General features: G+C 43.6%; 2 protein-coding genes across 3 annotated transcripts; both read right to left on the reverse strand.

Annotated features, from left to right (window-relative positions):
• Window positions 1-2566: 2566 nt before the first annotated feature.
• LOC117860496 (uncharacterized) lies at window positions 2567-8461 on the reverse strand. 2 transcript variants are annotated; one of them, XM_034743805.2, is made up of 8 exons: window positions 8218-8457; window positions 7251-7376; window positions 7114-7157; window positions 5226-6784; window positions 4367-5072; window positions 3673-3777; window positions 3375-3549; window positions 2567-3107 (listed from the first exon to the last, which is right to left on the reverse strand). In XM_034743805.2, exons 2-8 carry the CDS (start codon window positions 7362-7364, stop codon window positions 2904-2906), a joined length of 2907 nt encoding a protein of 968 aa, XP_034599696.1. In that variant the 5' UTR covers window positions 7365-7376; window positions 8218-8457; the 3' UTR covers window positions 2567-2903. The 2 variants fall into 2 exon arrangements, with proteins under 2 accessions (XP_034599696.1, XP_034599697.1); XM_034743806.2 differs by lacking the exon at window positions 3673-3777 and having other exon boundaries at window positions 8218-8461.
• Window positions 8462-9472: 1011 nt separating this feature from the next.
• LOC117860495 (ENHANCER OF AG-4 protein 2) lies at window positions 9473-20342 on the reverse strand. Its single transcript, XM_034743804.2, has 13 exons — window positions 19807-20342; window positions 19618-19694; window positions 15634-17499; window positions 15054-15519; window positions 14796-14904; window positions 14590-14702; window positions 14326-14513; window positions 13099-13711; window positions 12548-13028; window positions 12374-12469; window positions 12047-12144; window positions 11713-11908; window positions 9473-10184 (listed from the first exon to the last, which is right to left on the reverse strand). The coding sequence occupies exons 1-11, from the start codon at window positions 19918-19920 to the stop codon at window positions 12074-12076; spliced, it is 4194 nt and encodes a 1397-aa protein (XP_034599695.1). The 5' UTR covers window positions 19921-20342; the 3' UTR covers window positions 9473-10184; window positions 11713-11908; window positions 12047-12073.
• Window positions 20343-22018: the final 1676 nt, after the last annotated feature.

Genomic DNA, 22018 nt, shown 5'->3' on the forward strand with positions numbered 1-22018 from the left:
GATAATTCTGGGTGGCTTGAAAAAACAGAACGGAAGTGCTTATGTTTGTGAATCTTGATGTCAATTTGTGAATATTGCTTAAAAAATCTTTTAAAAGAGGAATAGTATTTTTTTTTGCTGATATCAAACATTTAGGGCCTGTTTGGATCCAAGGACTAAATTTTAGTCCCGCACTTTTAGCTCAAAATTTAGCTTTTGGGATCCAAACAGGAGGGCAAAAAGTGACAAATAGCTAAACTTTGGGCTAAAAAAATTAGCTCCTCAAGAGGCCCAAAAGGGGCTAAAAGGGACTAAAAGTGATCCCCCGGACCACTTTCCTCCCCTTGCCCCCGTACTCTCTCTCTCCCGCACGCTCTGCCCGGCCCCGCCTCCTTCGTCCGCCGCCGCCGCTATCTCCGCCTCGCCTCACCGGCCTCGCCACATCCGCCTCGCCTCGCCGGCCCCGCCGTCTCCGCTCGACCCCGCGGCGCCGTCACCTCCTCCTCCGCCGCCGCCTCGCCCCCGCTGCCTCCGCCTCGCCCCTGCCGCCGCCGCCGGCCTCCTCCTCCTCCTCCTTCGCCTCGCCCCCGCCACCACCTCCACCTTCGCCTCGACCCCGCCGCCGCCAGCCTCGATGCCCTCGGCCGCTAGATCTGGGGGCCGTGGCCGCCGGCGGGGAGGAGAGGGCCGCGACCGCCGGCAGGAGGGAGGACGACGAGGAAGGCGTCGAGGTCGAGACGGGAGCGGACGGTGGCGGCCTCGAGGTCATAGAGCGGGAGGAGGAGGCGGACGACCTCCTCGCTCCCGGTCTCCGCGGCGACGTAGAGCGCGGTCTTCCCGGCGTCCGTCTGCGCAGCGGCGAGCGCGGCCACGGAGGTGCCCGAGGCCTCGGTGTTGGCCAGGAGCGTGCGGACAACGACCGCATCGCCGGATCTGGGGCCCACGGCTGCCGGCGGGGAAGACGGCGGCAAGGACCCAGGGGCGAAGTGGAGAGGAGAGAGAGAGGGAAAGGAGGAGGAGGGAGTAATGGTAAATCAGTCATTGTTTGATGAGGGACTAAAATTTAGCTCATGGATCCAAACACCCCATCAGAACTAAATTTTAGGGGCTAAATTTTAGAGACTAAGGACCTGTTTGGATCCATGAGCTAAATTTGGAGCCCACAGGTAGCGCTGCAATTGCCGTCATGAAACGAGTTGATGTAGCTGCTATATTGCTCCGCCACAATTTTGCAAGATATTTTCTTCATGCTATTAGTTTTTCTCCTGAACAAGCTAATTATGTTGGACAAGTAGGTTCTTAGACTCGCTATTGCTAAGCAGAATGTATCTGTTACAAATCATTTGGATTTCTCTCCACTTCAAAAGTGCCATGTTCTCAGTATCATGTGTTTGCAATTATGTTAATTGTATATCAATACCTAGATGCTCACACTTAGTTTAGGACGAGTTAAAAATCATTCATGGAATATTAGAATTGCATCTTCAGGGCTTAGTTTTCGTGCTCTGTGTGACTATACTCGGCACCAATAAATTTGGACAATACTATGATGAATTGCTTACATTGGTAGATTCTTAACTGGTCTGATTTTTCTGTATGTGCATAACTGAAGAAGCTCTTCATACCCTGTAATAGATTCTGCTGTCTCTGCTGCTTGTTTTATAGTTTACAGTTAGAGCCTGCTCCGTTTTATATGATAATAGAGTAAAAGAAGAAAGAGACTGAGGTTTTTTTTCTTTTGTCACATTCAAGACTCCTAATGTCCCTATGTAATGTCCTTCAGGAAGAAGATGATACTGAGATGGATGTTGATGCTGCAGCTCCGGCAACACAGATTTCAATCAAGCATGGTCTCCCTGAAATTGAAATATATTGCTACTTGCTTGTCCTGATTTTCCTTATTGATCAAAAGAAATATATTGTTGTCTAAACTGTTGTATGTACCCTTAGTGTTGATCATACACTAGCTTTTTATCTGGTGGACACACACAGGCAAAAAAAAAAAAAAAAAAAAAAACTCAGTACCGATGCAGTCACACATCACACCTTCGTAGTTTTGATTTGCCCATTATTCTACTCAACTACAAGCTAAAATCTAGTTAGCAATAATAGCAATGAACCTAACCCAAGTACCCAACCTTACACACAGGATTATGAACCCCTTTGACCTTTGTGTATGGTTTGGTTTATTTAACCCCCTCTTTTCTTAAACTTGGTTAGTTTTCACCTGTTGATTCTTACCTTTCTCGGTTTTGCCAACATATGGATTAACGATTAACCCTGGTTGTTTTGGGGAAAAGAAAGGCAAAGACGATGACGTTTCCATATCACCATTTGCTAGCAGCACGGAAACATCAGATATCAAACAATGGCATATTGACGGTGCATCATCCCCAGATAAAATTGAGGCAAACAAACCACAGCAAAAGCCCAACCAACCAAATGCAATTCTTGCTGCTCTTCTTGTGTTGTGTCTGTACAAAAGGGAACACTACACCTGCAGAGTCGCACTGCACTGTCTGCATCATCTGCGATATCTTCTTATCGAACCCCCCCCCCCCCCCCCCCCCCCCCCCCCCACCCCAAAAAAAAAAAAGAAAAAATTCCCCAAAAAGACACCCATCCCAGGTAGGGTACTGCCATTCTACTAGGAGTAGAAGCCTAAAACTCACCAACTCGGTTTGCATCGGTAATCTGGTATCAGGTTAGATGGTATGTAATCTGCCTTCTATATGGTGGGTGATTAGAATCACCCACATGCTCTCTCTCTCTCTCTCTCTCTCTCCCTCCCCTCTTGGATCAACTATATTATAGCAGGCCTCTAGTTAGTCACTACTTTCTTTCTTTTTTTCTTTCTTTTGATTGCTGCACTACAGTCAACAGGAAGCGGAACACGCCGTTTCTTCGGAGCATAGCCGCCTAGCCTAGCTGCACCGGGACAGGAAGAACTCGTAATCTGGATGGTGGTTCACGGACTCCCCACTTCCCTTCGGGACAACAGCTCTTGCCATGGCCAGTGCACCCATCTTCAGTGTCCTCAGCCTCTCTTTCTGAACTTCAGCACAACTGGCCTCGTCAGTTGGCAATTGCTTCAGATCTGGGCATCTCAGCTGAAACCACTGTTCTCCCTATAAACAAGAGGATGCAAAGCAATCTAAGTTAGGCATAAAATCATCCTCTTAATACAAGCTCATGATCCACAAAATAGATACAAGCTTGAGTCTGATGGGCGAACATTGCATCACTGGAAATAAATTTCTGCCAAGTAACTATTAATTCGGTTTCATCATTATTTCCAGGATTTTCAGTAGAATTCATAGCAATATGGATGGTATGCTCAGTGATGCAAAACACTTCCTACACTTGTCAAGGAAAACACCAAGTCGAAATGGTACCTTGGCATTGTAACTCTGGAGACCGACAACTGGTGAAACTACACGCGGATGCCCACCAGTCATATCCATGGAGCATTTTTGAGGAACCAATTTGCCCAGTGAATGGTAAGTAAGAAATGCTGCACGGAAGTTCCCACGAGGTACACGATAAACAGGATACCATGCCACACAGAACCTAGAAATGAAACATACTGATCATCACAAGAGCCAAATATAACAAATCAAATATTTATATTTACTACTGATAAAATTGCAAGCTGAGTTGGGGAACAAAACACATCCAGGATTAGGAACAAACCAGGAAGCTGGATGAAGCTCACACAATTTTGTGTTTTGCAGCTTTTCAGGGTCCCCAAAAATTCGGTGGTCAGAAACGTTTGCACCGCTAACAAGCTCCTTAATCCTACATTATATTGCAGCCATATATTAACGCAGAAAAAGGAGACAAACAATCTGGACAGACAAATAGAGATTACAATGTCCGTTGAAGTCTTACTGTGGCAAAAAGGACATAGTGACCATATCAGAAAGACTGCATCAAAATGGAAACAGTACATCTCATGCCACATACTTAAGAATGATTGGTTAGCAGCTTATAAATCGCAGCTCTAAGCTACTCATTTGGACACAAACTAAGTTCTCTTGCTTTAGGCCATAACTCCTAAACATCCGGATCAGCTAAACCAATTGCGACAGCAGAAAAAGAATAACTCATGGTCAATTGGTCGTGAAGTGCCACTGTTCACAAACTCACTAATGGTTTATAGAATACTGTTCATAACGAAGCTATTAAACTTCCTTGCTTGTATTACACTGTTTATAACTAGAATTGTTAAATTCATTTCCCCTTTCTAACAAAGAAATAGATTGGGATCCTTTCCCAGTTGTGAACCCATAAGCAATTTTTAGATGGAAATGACACCAGATTGAAGAGACGTGAAATATTTACAAGAAACTGCAAATGTCTGGAACTTAAGGAAAAGAAGGCTTACTTTTCAAATAACGGGGGCCGAAAAGAAGGCTGCTCTGTTTCAAAGTACTCAAACATGAGTTCTCCATGACCTTCTACAACTAAAGATGACTCTGATGAGTATGCGTTACTTTCCTCAAACGGTTTATGCACCTTTGCATGCACAGGATGAGAGCTCAAAGAGCTTGCAGTATTTGATGCTTTCAGTAACTCTCTCCCTTGTACACCGAAACTGTGATCCATGTTATTCCTAGACCACCCAAACAACTGAATAGCAGATAGATAAGGTACAAAGTATGCAAAGAACTCTGAACTGCTGCTGCAGGATGTTTTAGAGCTGAGATCATTAAGAGCTTTTACTTCCAATCCATAGCACCCTGGCTCTTCATACCACTCCCATATGGTCCTTAAGGAAACATTAGAAATGTCATGCTGACAAACTGAGCTGCTAACTGCTTGGTCCCATGAACAATTGCTGCCTCTCAAGCAAGGTGCATGACCAATAACTGGAGTTGCAGAATATATAAATGTTTCAAGATCAGTAATTGGATAACCAGCAGCAAGGTGAACATCTGCAGCAACCTGAACTTTGTAGGCATCATTTACAACCCTGAGCATTTCAACTAGATGTGTTCTAGAGTTACAGAACTGTTGACAGCCATGGTTCCCTTGAACAGATGGAACTGTACCACATCCAACCAATAACTCAGTTGTCGTGGACTTAGACCCTGCAATATTTTGAGTACAACATCAAGTTAGGTGTTACAAAGCCTGCTGCAATCAGTCTTTGTATCTTATCAACATTAAGAAAAAAAGGAAGTGGCGCAGGATGCAAAGGTGAAGCAATATTTTCGAGAAAGAATGTAAAGATGGAGCAATACCAGGTGATGATTGTCCAGAAATAGTTTCATTGGCATCATTAATTTGAACTGAATCGTGCAGTCTTCTTTTCTGCACGGAAAGAGCTACAGAAATATCTGTTGATTCACCTGATGACTTCGGAGTTGTCGTTTCAGAAGAGGAAACCGATCCCGTCTCACAATGGATTGATTCTCTGCTGTGAAGAGCAACGGATAGTTTTCCGTGCAAATAAAGCCGCTGTGCTTTGTCAAAATCGCTAGTTGATTGTTCATAAGTTTTTTCTCTTGGACCTATAAAATAATTGGGACTTGCTTGTAACTTGGAATCTTCTGCTGGAAGTCCATTGTGGGTCTCCATGCGAACACTACTTGGCCTTTGCATGAAATTCTTGGAGGGGTGTTTTATTGCAGTTCCATGCTGAGGCTGTATCCCACCAATATGATTTTGTCTATGGGACCGATGATCGGTGCGGACCTCTTTGGTCACTGGCACAGAAGCCCGGCCAACATATTTTTCATTCCGATCATGTGTAAATGTGGACACCCGCTCTCCATAACTCTTCCACAGTAACATTTTCTTCTCTTTTCTTGCCCTCTTTCTAGATATTACAAGACAGAAATCATTGTCCCTGCTTGTGTCGCTGCACAAATGGACTGCCTGGACTCCACTGCAAGCACCAATGCCATTTTGGGAACAAATACCACTATCATAATCAGGTTTCTCTAGCCAGTTCTCATCAAATCCACTACTAGAGCTGCAAAATTCTGTCGCTTCACACGGACCAGGTTCACGTTCATTGCTTAAGATTAACAGAGTCTTGGTATCATGGTTACAGTTCACACTACTGCCAGCATAACATGTTTCCTGAGCTGAACCTGTAAACACGGAATTTTGAGCACTGTCCAAATACCTTAAGTTACTGCTATTACATTGTCCACGCAGTCCTGGACACGAAATTGCCGATCTAGACGGTTCTGTCTCATCACAGTAGGACGCACTGGAAACTGAACCAACTGAGCAGCAACGGTACTCATTATCATTGTCACTCTCAGGAGCCTCTTCAGAAGCTTCCTTAACAGATGAACTGGGAGAAAAAGTTTCCTCAAAGTGTATGTCACCAACGTGCTTAGGTGACAGTGTCAAATCTTCACAATCACCTTCATCGACTGCAGGGGCAGCACTGTTAGTCTCTCCGCATTTAGCTTCAGGCCCATCCGTTGGTTTCCTACAACGTTGCCTGTGCTTCTTGCTTTTCTTTTTGCTCTTCCTTCTTGAAGTATGTCTTGCATTACCACTTGGCTTGGTAAAGCTGTTGACTAAGAAATCAGAATTGGACGTGCTATTGGAAGTGGTGGATCTATCTTCCAGTAGCCTTGATGAATTACCTGGCCATCTTCTGTGAGATCCATCTGGAGGATATGGCAGGAAAAGAATTGATGGCGAGGTTGGTGATAAGGATGATGTATCTTCTGGAGATATAGGTTGAGATGAGGGATGATTGTTCCCATTCTCGGTGAGCGATGGTGATTTGAAGTCGAAACAACATAAATTTATGGGAATAAATGTCACGACAATACACCTGGCAAAGAAGCGAATATCATAGTTATTAAATAGCAAAGGACGGATCCGGAGAATTGGCGGATGTGAAACATGAGAAAGCAATTCGGTTAAGGGCACAGCATGACATATACAACTTGCATGTGGAAGATAAAATTCTTTGTTGCAAAAATATGTTTCTATAATTAGGCTTGTAAATCATAAATGAAGGGAGAAAGAAAGATAGAAAAATGAGGTGGACTCAGAAAGGAGAAAATCAGAAGGAAGAAAAAAAAGATGCATCAGTTGGTACTATGGCATATTGGACGTGCATAGACAGACAGGTGGAGTTAGAGAAGAACATCTGTGCACCTCTGTTGTTGCTGTCTTGATTCAAGGCGTGCTACTTGACGCTCCTGGAAAATGGTAGGAAGGGGAAGCATTACACTTACACATAGTAGTATCTCAGGGAACTGGGGAAGAGAAGAGAGAAAAAGCAGCTGACGTACAAACTGAAGGTTGAGTGGGTTCTTCCTCTCGGATGGTCTCCCAAAGAGGCGACGAGGTCTCCTATTTGCAACAGCATCAGCGGTTCCAGTAGGCATTCCATGTTCAGGTGGCATGTCGCATGAATCCTGCAAGAGTGGTTGGGCAAAAGGGCACATGAGCACAGAGGCATACACGGAGAGAACAATACTCAAATAGATAGAGAAGTCAAAAGTGTGGTGTGCCGGGGTCATGTATGTATGTATGCAAGAATGAATTTTTATCCAGACAGAGGTAGACTAGTACGGAGGTTGAGGTGGGAGTGACAGTAGCACGTTGACCAAATAGCCGAAGAAGCTGCTGGAAGGCCCATCCCATCCCATAGGCATAGAAAGTTTGACTGGAAGCAGCAAGTTGCAGGTACTAGTAGGTATGATTAGGGGAAAAAAAAGTTAAACCCTAAGTAATGAAGAATTGAATAGGGTATATTGGAATGAAGAATGGTACTGGTAGGATGAGTAAGGAAAGCAAGCTGAATGCGAAGAACCCTCCCTTGGGATTGAGGCGGCAGAAGTAGCAGATGGTGCAAGTAGCGTAGCAAGCGAGCATTGCATGTGGATCGTGGCTGGACGAGATGAAATCGACAACCAAATGGAGATGGATCCATCGATCGATCGGTAGAATACGGGACGGATCGCAGATTGTGACTGCGAATAGTATTGAGAAAGAAGCACAAAGCCTGGGAAACCTAATTCCGTACAATCCAATCTAGGGATTTCTTTGGAATTGTTTTGGCATTGGTCTGTTCCTCTCCTGATGAATGAAGAATAAAAAGTAGGAGCAGCAATAATAATCTTATCCAGTCGTCCGCGGGACGAGGCGAGAGGAGACGGAACTCAGCAGAATCGGAGCGAGAGCGGCGGCGGCGGCGGCAGCGGCAGCAGCAGCGAATTGAAAATCGTACGAGGAGGAGGAGAAAGGCATACGCACCCAGAACCAGAAGGCGAAGGAAGGATCTCCGGTGCGCGATCTCGATATCCCGCGGAACCCAAGGAGGAGGAGAGGATCCTCCCTCCTATCTCATCTTCCGTCTGATCCCACTCCTCCCTCACGCACACGGCACACACACTCTTGTCTCTCTCTGCCTCCTCGCCTCCCCAGGCGCGCCGGCGGTGGTAGGTAGCAAAGATGGAGAGAGAGAGGAGAAAAAAAACAATTTGATTTCAATCAAATTATTGAAAATCTCTTCACCGGATGGAGAAATAAAAAAGAAAAGAAAAGTGGGTGACGTGAGCTAAGGTCAGGTGGCTGCTGTCCTTCTTTGAGTACTTACTACTATTAATTTCATTTCATTTGTTTAAATAATAATAGTAATAATAATCTCTTTCTTTATGCAAAACGGGCCCGCAGCACAGCCCAGAAAGAGATTAGAGATCCCGGGAGGGAGCAGCAGGATCAGAGAAGAGAATATTACGCTGACCAGAACCAGACGCAGACAGGACCGGTAGATGAGGATGAGATGATACACACTACACTAGCCAAGCTAACCTCCCTTGTTTGTTTTCAGCAACACTCCTACCTTTCCCAAGAAAAGAAAAGCAAAGAAATCGCGTATCACCAACCACATTCCATTTTCTTAAAGCATTCCATGGAGGAGGTACTTGGAGAGCATGGTTCAGGTTCCCTTCATTTTTAGTAGGCGCTGATATGATTTGAGAAAGTCTTTTACCAATCTCTTGCAACATATTATCAATTTCTTCACGGCCAATGTCAGGCCGATTTATGTAACTTTACAACTCTGACTAGTTGTTAGTCCAAATTCCTAATGCACCAACTACTGAAAAACCATAGGCTATCCTAACCTCACCCAGGAGTCCTTATCAACAAAGCTCAGATTGATCTCCAACCAACCTACCACAGAACCTCCAATCCATTTCAGTACAGCATGCATGTTGACAAGTGCCTTTCTCGTGCGTGCACATAGCAATAAAAACAAACCATCCAAGCAAAAGCCAAATCCCATTCCATTCAGAAGCAAACCAAGCAACAATATACATGCAAGCACCTGACAACGACATGCAGCTACGAGAGATAGGCAATCAGACGGCACCCGCATGAAACACGCGCCCCGCGCCTGGGTGTCACCTGGACTGGGATGAGCCAACCAAATATGCAAAAGCAAGGTTCAGGGCACCATCTCAGCAACCATCCATCCAGTCCTACCATGCACACAACTAATGGCAACTAGTACCAACAAGGAGAACATTTACTTGTGAATTAAGCCTGGCATGGGTTGCAAATATGTAATGCAATGTCGGCGATATGCCATCTTCTAATAACTAGTAGCAGGCGTGCCATCAACCACATACAAACCACTATTCAACACCAAACCAGCAGTATCATCTGGCACCCAACCTACCCGCCTACCATTCACAACCTCAGCAGCACCAGCCATCTTGCCAAAACACCACCAAAAAGCGGCCCTTTGCCCGCCAGGCCACAACCTTGCACTCATTGACCTCCATGCTCACCAAATGAACCGTTGGTGCAATGCAAAACCACATCATCACCCTGACCCAATTACAGATCGCACATATACATACATGAGCAACATCACAACAAGCTGCTCATCGCATTGCTTTCTCTTCAAAATGTGGCTTTGGATAACCAAAGAGCATCATTGCGCCGCACTGCATGCCTGACTAACCCACCTGTAAGCTTTCTTGCAATTATCCAGAAAGGTTTCAGAAACCCCATTAGCCATCCCCAGCTTGCGCCAAGGGAATACAACACATTGTGTTAGCAACTGTACATATCTTTTTCTACAATTCTACATTTTACCTCTTCAAACCAAAGCATTTAGCTGCCTATGGAAGCTCCCCTCAACTCCATCCAAGTCACCAATATCCTCATTAACAAATCAAAACTTGTCTTCATTTGAGTAACATTCTTCAGACCTGTCACAGCAACAAAACATTTAGTCAAACGAGTACCTTCAGACAGCATAAGATCATACATGAAAACACACAGATCAATGCAAGTAAAACATCCAATGGCACCCGCAAGGGAAAAGGGAGGGAATCTACGTAGCAAAGCAGTTACCATAAGCAAAAGCAAGAAAATCGTGCCTCTGTAAAAGAAATGCATGCAATTGCAGCCATCTTGATATAAAACTGGAACTATTTATTGCTCAATAGCTGTAACCTTGGAACCAGTGGCTAGAGCAGCCAATAAAGCAAAGAGAAATAAATGAGCTTGGCCAATGCAGCAAACATGAATAATGACAATTTTGACATCCCACATTCTCCTAAGAAGATAATCTATCAAATCAATAATATACAGAGAAAATGCTCCTAGAGATTGTCAGATATTCTTCTCAGAGCTGACATGCGCAATTAGACAAAAATAAAACACGATATTTTCTTCTTTGGAATGGAGATGAGCAATGTTGTACAACATTATAGTGATACTAATGAGCATTCAGAATTTCTAATCAACAGGAGACATGAACCCAAATAACAGTCGTGTGCTTAAAACAAATTTGGGATAGGACAAAAGTCACTAGAATAGGATGACACAAAATAGTTTCTAAATAAACTCTTTTTTTTGTTCATTTTTGTGGTTGGTTAGAGAGGTCAATGTCCCACAGTTATGACTCACTTAGAAAACCAAAATACACATGTTGAACTTTCCATCCTCATGTGTTCATGATCTAAAAGTTAAAACCTACTTTGCAGGCATATAGGTTGGTAAAACCTGTAGCATTATTTTCAACAATCCTACAATAAATTCATCATAATGAGGTATATCTCCTTATGATATTTATTATTTGATTGCAAAAACACACAATATCTCCGCATATACATCTAAACAAACTTTACGCAACCTTGCCACCATGCGATTACTATTCTAATTTACTTAATGGAATCGAGAAAATTAATTTTTGGAAAATGACAGGAATTCGTGTTCCTATATGTATCACTGCGAAAAGTGTGTATCAATATAGAACTCACATCAGTCTTTGGAAAAACAAACACACTAACTCTTAAATCCCAAACATACTAAAATTAATTTCATACAAAACTATGCATGCCTATGAGGACCTAATGTATCTGCTACCCTATAATTGATTCCGAGCACAATTCCAGTCTAAATCTAAACAGCAAACATACTGCAGTTACTAAAAAGAAAAGGTGGTTGGGGCTTTCATTATAGTTAAATGTGCTTATCTAATTGAACTTAGGAACAGTGTTGCAAAGTGAGCAAAACAGTCCCAGAAAAATGAGCTGCAGAAAAAAACCAGACACCACAACAAAACAACATGATATATATAGATATAAGTTCCAAATATTTACTACCAGAACCTCTGGTTATAACTAATGCGTCTGAGCAAGATACAACAAAAACAGTTTGCAATCCTGATCCATACTGGAAGCAACGTTTAAGATACTGAAAACATTTGTGTCATGTGAAACATGAGCTTACACTAAGCGAGATTAGTCTGCTGGATGCTGTTGTCAAGACTAGTTACATTGTAAAATGTCCTTTCCAAATACTATGGCAGATCTCATCTTTACACCCCACGCAAGTGCATCTTCATCACAGAACAGACTAACAAAACCACCACTTGTTGCACTCAATTTAAATTGCCTCTAGTGCCCCAAACTTCCCATGTCAAAACCTGCATAAGCATCAAACAGTTTTGAGAAAAGTTCAGATCATGAGTGAATAGATAGATGAGAGGATCTAAGACAAACCCAAAGGAAAGATAACTCAGGCAAAATACAAAGGCAGCAAAGAGCAAAGGAGAAAAATGTACCTCAAGCAAGTTCAGTTTACAACTTTATCAAGAAGGTCTCCAGCAGTTAAGTGTGTGAATATCAGACCTGGCTGGTAGCATCTGAGGAACAACATGACCTGTGAAAAGAAAAATAGAAAAAAGCTTTTAAAAACATAAGGAAGCATATACATGCCATCCAACAGAGCTGTTCCTTTCCCTAAAATTGCATAAGAATATCTGACAAGCTCCTAGACATTGGAGTTCAAGGAGCCTGATTGTCAGAGGATCTTATACAAATTTAAGAAAATTCATATGAAAACACAGCCCATATAGATTGCAACCATAAACTCTTTAGAAACCAAAGACCTGGTAGTGGTGCTCCAGATGGCAAATGGTTTCGAACAGTATGTTGATGATTCATAGGATTCATTGAAGATCTGTCAATGTTCGACCTTGAATATCCTACATGAGATTTTACTATTAGTATCAGTCTAAAAGCTGGTGCAAAATAACACTTATACAGCTTATGGAAGAACATACCATCCTGCACAAATGACCCTTCTGAGCAAGATAATGCTCTGCCACCTGCTAGCCAATTATTATGCTGGTCATCTGGACTGAAGTTACCAGATGCCATCCGCCAACGTTCTTCAGATGGATAATGGCTCTGACTGTTTGGAAAGGACTGCACAACATAAGGATTGCACGGAGGTGGTACAGCTTGTTGGCCCATGGGATTCATGTGTGCAATTCGAGGGTGGGAATGTACTGGTGGCGTTTGCGTAGACGGAAAGGCACTGAAATTCCCTTGCTGAAAAGGTACACCAGTAGGCCGAAACTGGTAATTACCACTAGAAGTTTGTGGTGCCATAAACACGTTGTTGTTTCCATACTCTGCTGGCATTGAAGGTACAAAATTAACCGCAGCTTGTCCATTGACTGGTCCACCAGGAACGAAGTTCGCTGTATTTCCAATACCTTGAATTGATGTATTTCCTGTCATCTGGGTCAACTGGTTACCCTGCAGCACAAGTCTTGTTTATTAACTAATCAAGAACACATCATGATATGCAAGTAAGTAAAATAATTACATTGGGTGTCCTGAAGTACTCTGGAGCTGGAGGCCGATAACCCAATGATGATGGAGATGACGGAACAGGCGGCGGAATAGAAGGAAGAGGTGGGGCCTGGGTTGGCAGAGGTGGTGGAGCAGGCTGAGGAGGTGGTCCAGAAGGCAGTGGGGGAGGTGGCGGAGGTGGCGAAGCTGGCGAAAGTGGAAGTGGTGGTGGCGGCGGTGGTGTATCAGGAGGTGGTGAAGGAGGCAAAGGAGGTGGAGGAGGTGGTGAATCTGATGGAAGCGGTGGAGGGACATCAGGTAGAGGGGGGGGCTCATTCTGATCAATCAATTCAAGCTCTGAACCCGGCTCTTGACTACAGTCATGTTCAACAAGGATAGCTCCATCAGTCTGCTGCTTGCTGCCCAGTAATTCCAAGGCACCTTCCATAGCAGCATCAGCAGTTACATTCTCTGGTCTAATCTGTTCCTCAACAGATGCTGGAGCAACAGTATCTTCAGCTTCTTGAATGCCATCACTTTCAACAGGCTGCGAAATAAATGGCGATGACCCATTATTTCGAGGTAAGTCTTCATCATCTTCAAAGACTTTTGATGACAAAATTCCAGAAAGCTCAAAAGTTGCATTGCTGAGAACAGAATAAACAAGAAAGCGTCAATGATGACTTGAAAAAATAGAAAAAATTGGGGAACTCTGCTGTGCTTCATAAGGAAAGAAAAAATCAAAAGATAATCAGGAAAGCAGAAAACTTCCAATACGGGAGTTCATTTATTCAAAAAGCATATTTTGAAAATCGTATTAGTGTCTTTTATGTGGTCAAAGCATGTGATATTACCATAGCACATTCTAGGTTCCACAACACTATACATAACAACTACACTCTGTGATGAACAAATAAAGCCATGCATACGTTGGGAAGGTAATAGCACTGATGTGCTTGTTGACTTCTTAAACTAAAAAGATACAGAAAATCTACTTCATGTCAAAATATGGCCCCAACACGATTATTACTATCCAGCACATACTAACCAAGGAAACCTAAAATATAATCAAACAATATGGATAAACATCAACTTTTAAGTTGTTTATCCGGTCGTCATATACTAATCTTATAATCAAACTCGTTATAAATTTAAAATATTCAGTTGATGAATCCACCAGAACTTACATCTCAAGCTAGAAAAATAAAAATAGTCGAATGAGGTATAGAACTAGTAAATGGTATATCATGTTATGTGATACCTTCCATACTCATCAACAAGCATGTCATCCATCTCCCTAATAGGATCATCTACAGAGCGTTCAGCGCGGGATGGTCGCTTCAACATAAAACTAGTGCTAGTATTATCATTTGGCACCTCAATATCGCCCATGTATTTTCGGAGTATGTCTTCAGGCATAATCTTTCTCTCAAGCCACAATCTTAGAACCTACAAAGCCAGGTGAGAAAAAAAAAATGACCTACTGTTAAGGAAAAACGAACAGAATCAGTAGTAACGTCAATACTTTAAGGCACTGGCGCCGGTTTTCGCGAGCACCAGCTCCAGGTGGAGCAGCAGCACCCAAAAGACGAGGCAATGCAGCTTGAACAGTGGGAACATATGAAGCCCCGGCAACACCTGAACATTTCAGAATTCAGATGATAGGGACAAATTTTGGGGCATCAGATAGCTCTGAGAACAGGATTAAATGTAATACCTAAAAAAAATTACCTCTCTGAGAATGCGAACACTGGGTTATAGAATCCACAAGAAAAAGGAGGTCAATTCTGCGATGCAAATTAGGCTCTCTCTCCAACTTCTGTACGAGAAGCTCGACAATCTGGATAAGAAATAGTAAGGACAGTAACGATGTAACAGTAATGCAGATGGCATGTAAGTTCGTAAGCATGTGTGCGTGCGCGCACGCGCGCGCGCGCGCGCGTGTGTGTGTGTGTGTGTGTGTGTGTGAGAGAGAGAGAGAGAGAGAACCTCTCCAGCAATGCCATATTTAGAGCACTCAATTGCATGGCGTGTTGCACGGCCTATACTCTCCTTTGTCCTCGATAGTGTCTCTATCATTCCTTCCAAAGCATCACGAGCAATCGCTGCATCAGTACCAATGCTAGGTGAACCGCTGACCTGCCTAGATTTGGGACTCTTTCCATGCTCATGGTCAAGCTCCGTTGGGCTTTTCAGAACAATACGTTCACCAGGACTCTCGGGAAAAGCAATTCTGGATGGGGATGGAATGCGAAAAACAGGACTAGGGCTTAGTCCCGGCAAACCATATTGTGTGGAGGTCATACCAGCATTATCAGTCAAAGACCCATCAAACTTTCCATGAGCAGATGCCATAAGGTTCCTCCTTGCTTGAGCAGCTGCAATAAGATGTTTCATTGACTTGACAGAGTCGGAGTTAGGTTCAGAAGAAGCTGCTTTATCAACAGAAATGGACCTGCAAAAGAGAAAACCACAAACTATCAACAAAGTGCACATCTAAAACTGTTGGAATGCAAATAGATGAGTATCAGTAAGAAACTTGGTCAATTCAAAATTCAAAGCAGTATACCTTTCCTCTTTTAAGTGATCCCGCTTCGCACCCCGTTCAGCTGACACAGTGACAGTGGTGCTCACCTTATGCTCAACAGCCTGTGCCCCAGGCTTAGATTTAGCCTTCGTGTCTTCTGATTTGGGCAGCGAGTTTTTTTCTGAGGCAGGATAGTTTCGAGAATGGGAGTTCCCAGATGTTAGGTGCAATTGTTTAGAAGAACTATGAATTTTCTTCACCTCAGAGGATGTCGGCATTTTTACTTGACCAGAGGATTTGCGATCAACCAGGTTTGTTTTGTTACCCATGCCAGCAGAAGTATCAACTGAGCCTGTGATTGATCTTCTTCCAATTGCCTGGTGTCTGGCATGCATTTTATCCTGACTCGGTGAAGAACAAACTAGCTCATGCCTCACAGGTGACATTCCAACACTTTTAGATTTCTCTTCTCTTGCCGGGCCCGATTTTTTTATAGAAGCATTGCCAGCATGAGATGAAATTTTTCCCCGAGTACCTGCCTTGTCAGCAGGGACTATATGTGTAGAGATAGATTTGGCAGAAGTTCTATGAAGTGGTGTTCTCTGTCCTTCATCCTCCTCATCATCAAAGCGACAAGCCCTTCTCTTGGGTTTGGCCGATTGCCTATCAACACGTGAGGCATCCTCCTTCATGATTGAACCCTTTTTAGCAGAATCAGCAACAGTTGACTGAGTTGCAGAACCAGATGTTGGTTCCACGACCTCGGAATGAAGCCTTGATACGGGTGATAAGACACTCCCTGATCTTCGTGCCCTACCATCACTGATACCAGTCTTAGGAACCGTATTTTTACCTGTTTCTACAGTGGTAGACCTCTCATATTTCATAGCATTATGCTTTTCACAATCAATGCTTAACTTTGTGTCACTTTGGGCAACTGTCTTATCTGTTTCACCACCTCTGTCCATAAGTCTTGGCTTTTTTGCTGGACGAGTATCAGTAATACAGTCCGTGGTGCGCTGCCCGCTACCAGGAAGAGACTTCTTATTGGAAGAAAATCCAGCAGATGATTTTCTACTCAACTGCTTATCAGGCTTGCCGTGCACAATTTCATTATGGTCCCTTTTCTCTGAACCAGTAGCAAGTGATTGTTTTGTCATGATTTTGGACTTTTTAAATTCTCTGCTCTCTTTGTCAGCACCCATGTTTAATACGTCAGATGCAGCCTCAGGAGCAGTCCTTCCAGTAGAACTACCAATATCAGCACGCTTTTCCTTCCTTTCAGCATTCCTCAACAGCTTGTTCGCTTTAGATTTCTTTGGCACTTCAAGGGCACAAACTACCTCCAAGTTAGGGTCCAAAACAAATCCTTCTGGCGGACAGCTCTCTTTTTCATTTTTTACCTCTTCATCCCTGTCTGCACGCACAGAAGTTGGTGAATGCTCCTGTTCTCTGTACATGTCAAGTGCAGACTTAGATGCAACAGGCTTTTTTGTCTTGGGATGCTCGGGATCCTGTAGTAAAGATGTTTTCTTTTGAGAAACTGATAAAGAATGACCCCCTATTTCATGACCACCATCTTTCACGTCCTCAGCCCCTGACCCTTGCCCTGAAGCAATTGAGTCATCAGTAGGGCTATCAGCTTCCATTCGTCCCAATCCTAGATTCTCACCATCATCAGGTGACCTCACAAGGTGCTCTGTAGTCTTTTCACTCTGATCAGGTAATGCTCCACTTGCAGCTTCAGATGATTTTGGCAGCTCATTATAGGCCTTGCAGATCTGCTCCACAGCTTCATTATAAGCTCGGACATATTTTTTTTGCACTTTAATACTCGGAGCTCGATCTAACAGATCATCCTTTGCCTTCTCCGTAAATTCTTGAAGATCTGCCAGAGGTACAAAAGCACTGCAGGATGATATTTGTTCATTAGCAACCAAGTGATCATAGGAAGGAAACACACCAAATCAAGTGTTTATCGTAGCAAGTAAAAACAAATGCTTTATTCAGCAATCGTTTTACGAATTAAAGCAACCTATTGCATTAATCAAAATTAAGTAATAACTCTATCAGTATCAGCATTATCAGAATATATCTATATAGTATAACATGGAAAACAGCTGCACGAACAAGCTTAAACAGGATCAAGCTACAAAGAAATAAAAACCATTATTGGTTTGTTTATTTTGGATACTACAGGCCTTAAGAGGGTCCCGAGCATTTTATGGACTCAGTAAGCAAAATATGAGGCATAAAGCAACAAAGTGAGGTATTTCAGGAAGCAATTTCTAGCAATAAATTCTTTCATCTCCAACCTAATAAAGAAAATCAAGCCTCGTGATTGGCCATGCAAACAGCAGCAAGCAACCTAACATCCACAGTTTATACCTATATATTGCACGAGTTTTTACTCTTTAAACTAATGGGTCGATTTGGCACATACGCACAAAAAAAATCTAACAATTGTTAGTTCATTAAGGGTAAACACCACCAGGAAGATAGCCGGGTGGAGTCAGCTTGGAAGGAGACTAGACTATTGGGGGACTTGGGATTAATTCTTCTTCATTCATTGACTATAATGTGGATACACATATATAGTCTAACAATGCCTAATCTAATCCAAAAACTTAATCTAATTATCCTAATTAATCTGATCTGCTGCCGCATGGGTTATTGTGCATGTGCCTCCTCCCTGGCTAGCTGGCCCACTTGCTGGGTTAGCCCATAACAACCATCTAAGCGAACTAGTCAGACAAAGTAGATGTGAAAGGTGGTTGATTAGAATTGAAACTCCAATTCCACCTGTCTAAATTTACATTTTTCTTTAAGATGTTGATGTATAAAAGCCGCTTTGCCAAAAGAGAAAGGGTGAAGGATTCTGTTCTCCCTAGAACTGCAAAGTACATAACTAGCTATTCAAGGACCCCCATGCAGCTCAGCAACAGAAAAATTGGGAGGTGCACGAAAACTGTAAATTTGACAAGTGCATGAAAAATTGCAGGCAACATGCATAAACATGTACTCTCTTGTCGTCATCTGAACCGTCTAGTTGTCTGAGCTAAACGACACTGAAGAATAGCGTGCTCAACGTGATTCATTGCACGGCAGAAGACCTTTTAATATCCATCTCCCCATCAGTTCCCAACAGCAAACGCGGAATCCAGGTTTGTGACGTGTTAAACATACAGTCATAAATATAAATAGAAGTAGAAAAGCCCCTACATTCATACAGGTTGGACGACCAGGCTTAGTTATTAAACAAGTAATAAGTAACCATCCGAGTGAAAGTTTTAGGCGATTCATATACTAAGCAAGCGTGTTAGGCACGTGAACCAATAAGGAATGAATTGATGAGTTGCAAGAATGGCAGTTACAATAGCGGGAAACAACTGATAACTAAGGTTAGCTGATGCTGCTGGTCAGAAATTTGTCGTTGGTGGTGTTAAATGCAACTGGTAACTAAGGTTAGCTAGCAACTATATGCCTATTTTCCTGGCCTCATTTTGCGCATCATGTGGACCATGAAGCCTTTGCATCGAATAAACATAACTAGCGCCCCCATGTAACTCAGCCACAAAAAAATTGGGAGGTGCACGAAAACTGTAAGTTTGACAAGTGGACAATAAATTGCAGGCATAAACATCTACTCCCTTGTCGTGACCTGAACCGTCTAGTTGTCCGAGCTAAATGACACTGAAGAACAGGACGCTCAACGTGATTCATTGCATGGCGAAAGACCTTTTAATCTCCATTCTACCCAACAGCTAACATGGAATCGAGGTTTGTGACGTGTTTAACATGCAGTCGTAAATATAAATAGAAGTAGAAAAGCCCCTACATTCATACAGGTTATTAAAAGAGTAATAAGTAACATCCTTAGAGTGAAAGTTTTAGGTGATTTGTATACCAAGCATGCGTGTTGGGCACGTGAACCAATAAGGAATGAATTGATGTGTTGCAAGAATGGCAATTGCAATAGCGGGAAACAACGGTAAGGTAGAGGAGGTCGCCAGGCAAAGAACTTACATCTCTCTGGTGCCGTAGAAGTAGACGAAGAACTTGCGCGGCGTTGGCGTTTGGCCCCACTCCTCAGGCCTGCTGATCTGCGGAGACAGGAATGCAGAGCGTTAGTTGATCCCGCGTCAAGGGGTGAGGTGGAAAGGAAACCCTAGCCCAGCAGTATGAGCGGCGGCAGCAGCAATGGAGAGAGAGTACCTTGGCTGGCCAGGCCGGGTATCCCTTGATCTTGGCGAGGACGAGGTCGCCGAGCTGCGGTTCCCTGGTCCACTTGCGACCCTGCTTGGCGCCGCGCCTACCGCCGGGAGGCATTGGCGGCGGGGGAGGATGCCCCTCCCCCCAGCGTCGGGCCCTAACCTAACCCTAGCAGCAGAGAGCGGCGGGGGCGGCGGCCCCGCCCTAGGGTGGGAAGCCTCGCGGGTGGGAAACCCAGGCACCCGCGACCCTAGGGTAGGGAAAGGGGCGGCGGCGGTAGTCGGGCGCGGGTGGCTGGCGATGGAATCGGCGGGCGGATTGCGTGCGATCCCAGCCGCTTCCGCTTCCTCCTCCGCTTTGTAGTAGCTGCTGCTAGGAATCGCTTGGATGAGGATGGGGATGTGGCGGCGGCGGCGGCTGCCTCTTCTTCCTCCTCGCCTCGCGTCTCCTCCTCCTCCTCCTCCCCTGCGGTGTGCGGTGCGTGCGGATGCGGCTTGCTCTGCTGTTGTGCGACTGCAGTGTGGGCCCCGCTTCCCTTCCCCCTTCCTCGTGCCGTGCTCAGGTCATTTCATCATCGGAGAAGACTCCCCAGCAGCCGCCCGATCTGCATCGCACGGCAACAACAGAAAGCTCGTGCCAGATCGGATGCCACGCCATCCCCCTCCACTTTTATCCCATTTTCTTGCAGATTGAAGAGTATCTCGACCCTTAAGGGCTGGTTTGCAAGATCTTTCTGCCTTGTGAAAATTGACAAACACTACGAGAAACTTCATGCTTATCTAACAACAACTAGAGACCATACAATATTTGTCTTCCCTGCTTAACCCAGACTATAGCACATTGTGTTGCACAGTTACGACTACAACACATGGTAGAAACAAAGCATTCAAACATATGGAAGTGATTCTTCAGCTTCCTGAGCTCCTCCTTGACACAGATTTGTAGTCTTTCTTCCATATAGAGAAGTGATTCTTCAGCTCCTTGAGCTCAACAAGATAGCATTCAGTTACGACAATGATTAGCAATGTCAAATGTCTCATGGTAAAAACTTGCATACTTTGACTAGCAGTTATTAGCAGTATCATTTAAATCATCGGCAATCACTTGCATACTTTGACTTGACATCTGCTTACTAATGTAAATTGCACGACGCGAAGCCATTTCAGCAGTTGAGTCAGAATTATACAACTATATATGATAGGTGTTTCGGGTGGACGTCCAAATTACCTGAACAGATACCATTTTTCAGCATTCAGACATTCCAAACAGTGATTCACTTGACACTCAGACAGAGTAATAAAACTGTAAAAGTACACTTCAATTCGTTACTAGCACACATATGGATGGAAAATGCACTAGAAGAAATAAAAGATTTAAAGTACCAATGCATCGCAGATCTCACTAATCAGCTTTGCTAGGTAGCATCTAATTTGCCATTTCTATAGAGATAAGTACCTTTAGGATCTTGGCAACTGACTCTCGGATCATGTAGTGCTTCCCACCAGGGCTCTGCAATTAAAAAAAAAGTGAAATAATTTAGCCATGTCAGCAGCAGAAGGTTCACACAAAGTAAAATTTTACATGGTTAGACATGATGAGACAAGTAAAGTTTTTCATGAACCATACACTGAGCATATTCAAAGAGACATACTTGATTTTTCGCTATAGCCACATTAATCGAACATTAAGATTCTTGGTTGTAATGAATATCTTCCTACGTGTCTCGGACTCAGAGACATCCAAAGCAAATGACTTCTCCTCATTGGTTAATTCAACCATAGCATCCACTTGATTGACACACTTCTCAACTGAAAATTCTTCCTCACACCTTTTCCTTTCTTCAAGAGCTTGCAAAGTTTTGTTGGTTTGGCTCTTTTTGTACTCCACATATCCCTCAAGAGCGGAGCTGATGTGACTTTTCTTACGCTTTCTCCCACTTCCACCTTCTTCCTGTCTTGAATCTTGAGCTTCATTGCGTTCATTATGTGCATTAGAAGTCTCTTGGCCATCGAAACTCAAAGCAAATGGATTCGCACCCAAGTGACTGCTGCTTTGTTCAGAGTTACTTCTTTCAACAAGAGGTGCAGGAGGAGGAACAGTAGGAGCAACAGGAGGAGGAGGAGGTGTAGGAGCACAAGGTGGATCCACTTGCATGGTTGATGTGAAGTTTAGATTTCCTATAGCAACACTTCCTATTTTCAAGAGACAATTGGAA

Source organism: Setaria viridis, chromosome 6 (genome assembly GCF_005286985.2).
Source record: "Setaria viridis chromosome 6, Setaria_viridis_v4.0, whole genome shotgun sequence".
Classification (NCBI taxonomy): Eukaryota; Viridiplantae; Streptophyta; class Magnoliopsida; order Poales; family Poaceae; genus Setaria; species Setaria viridis.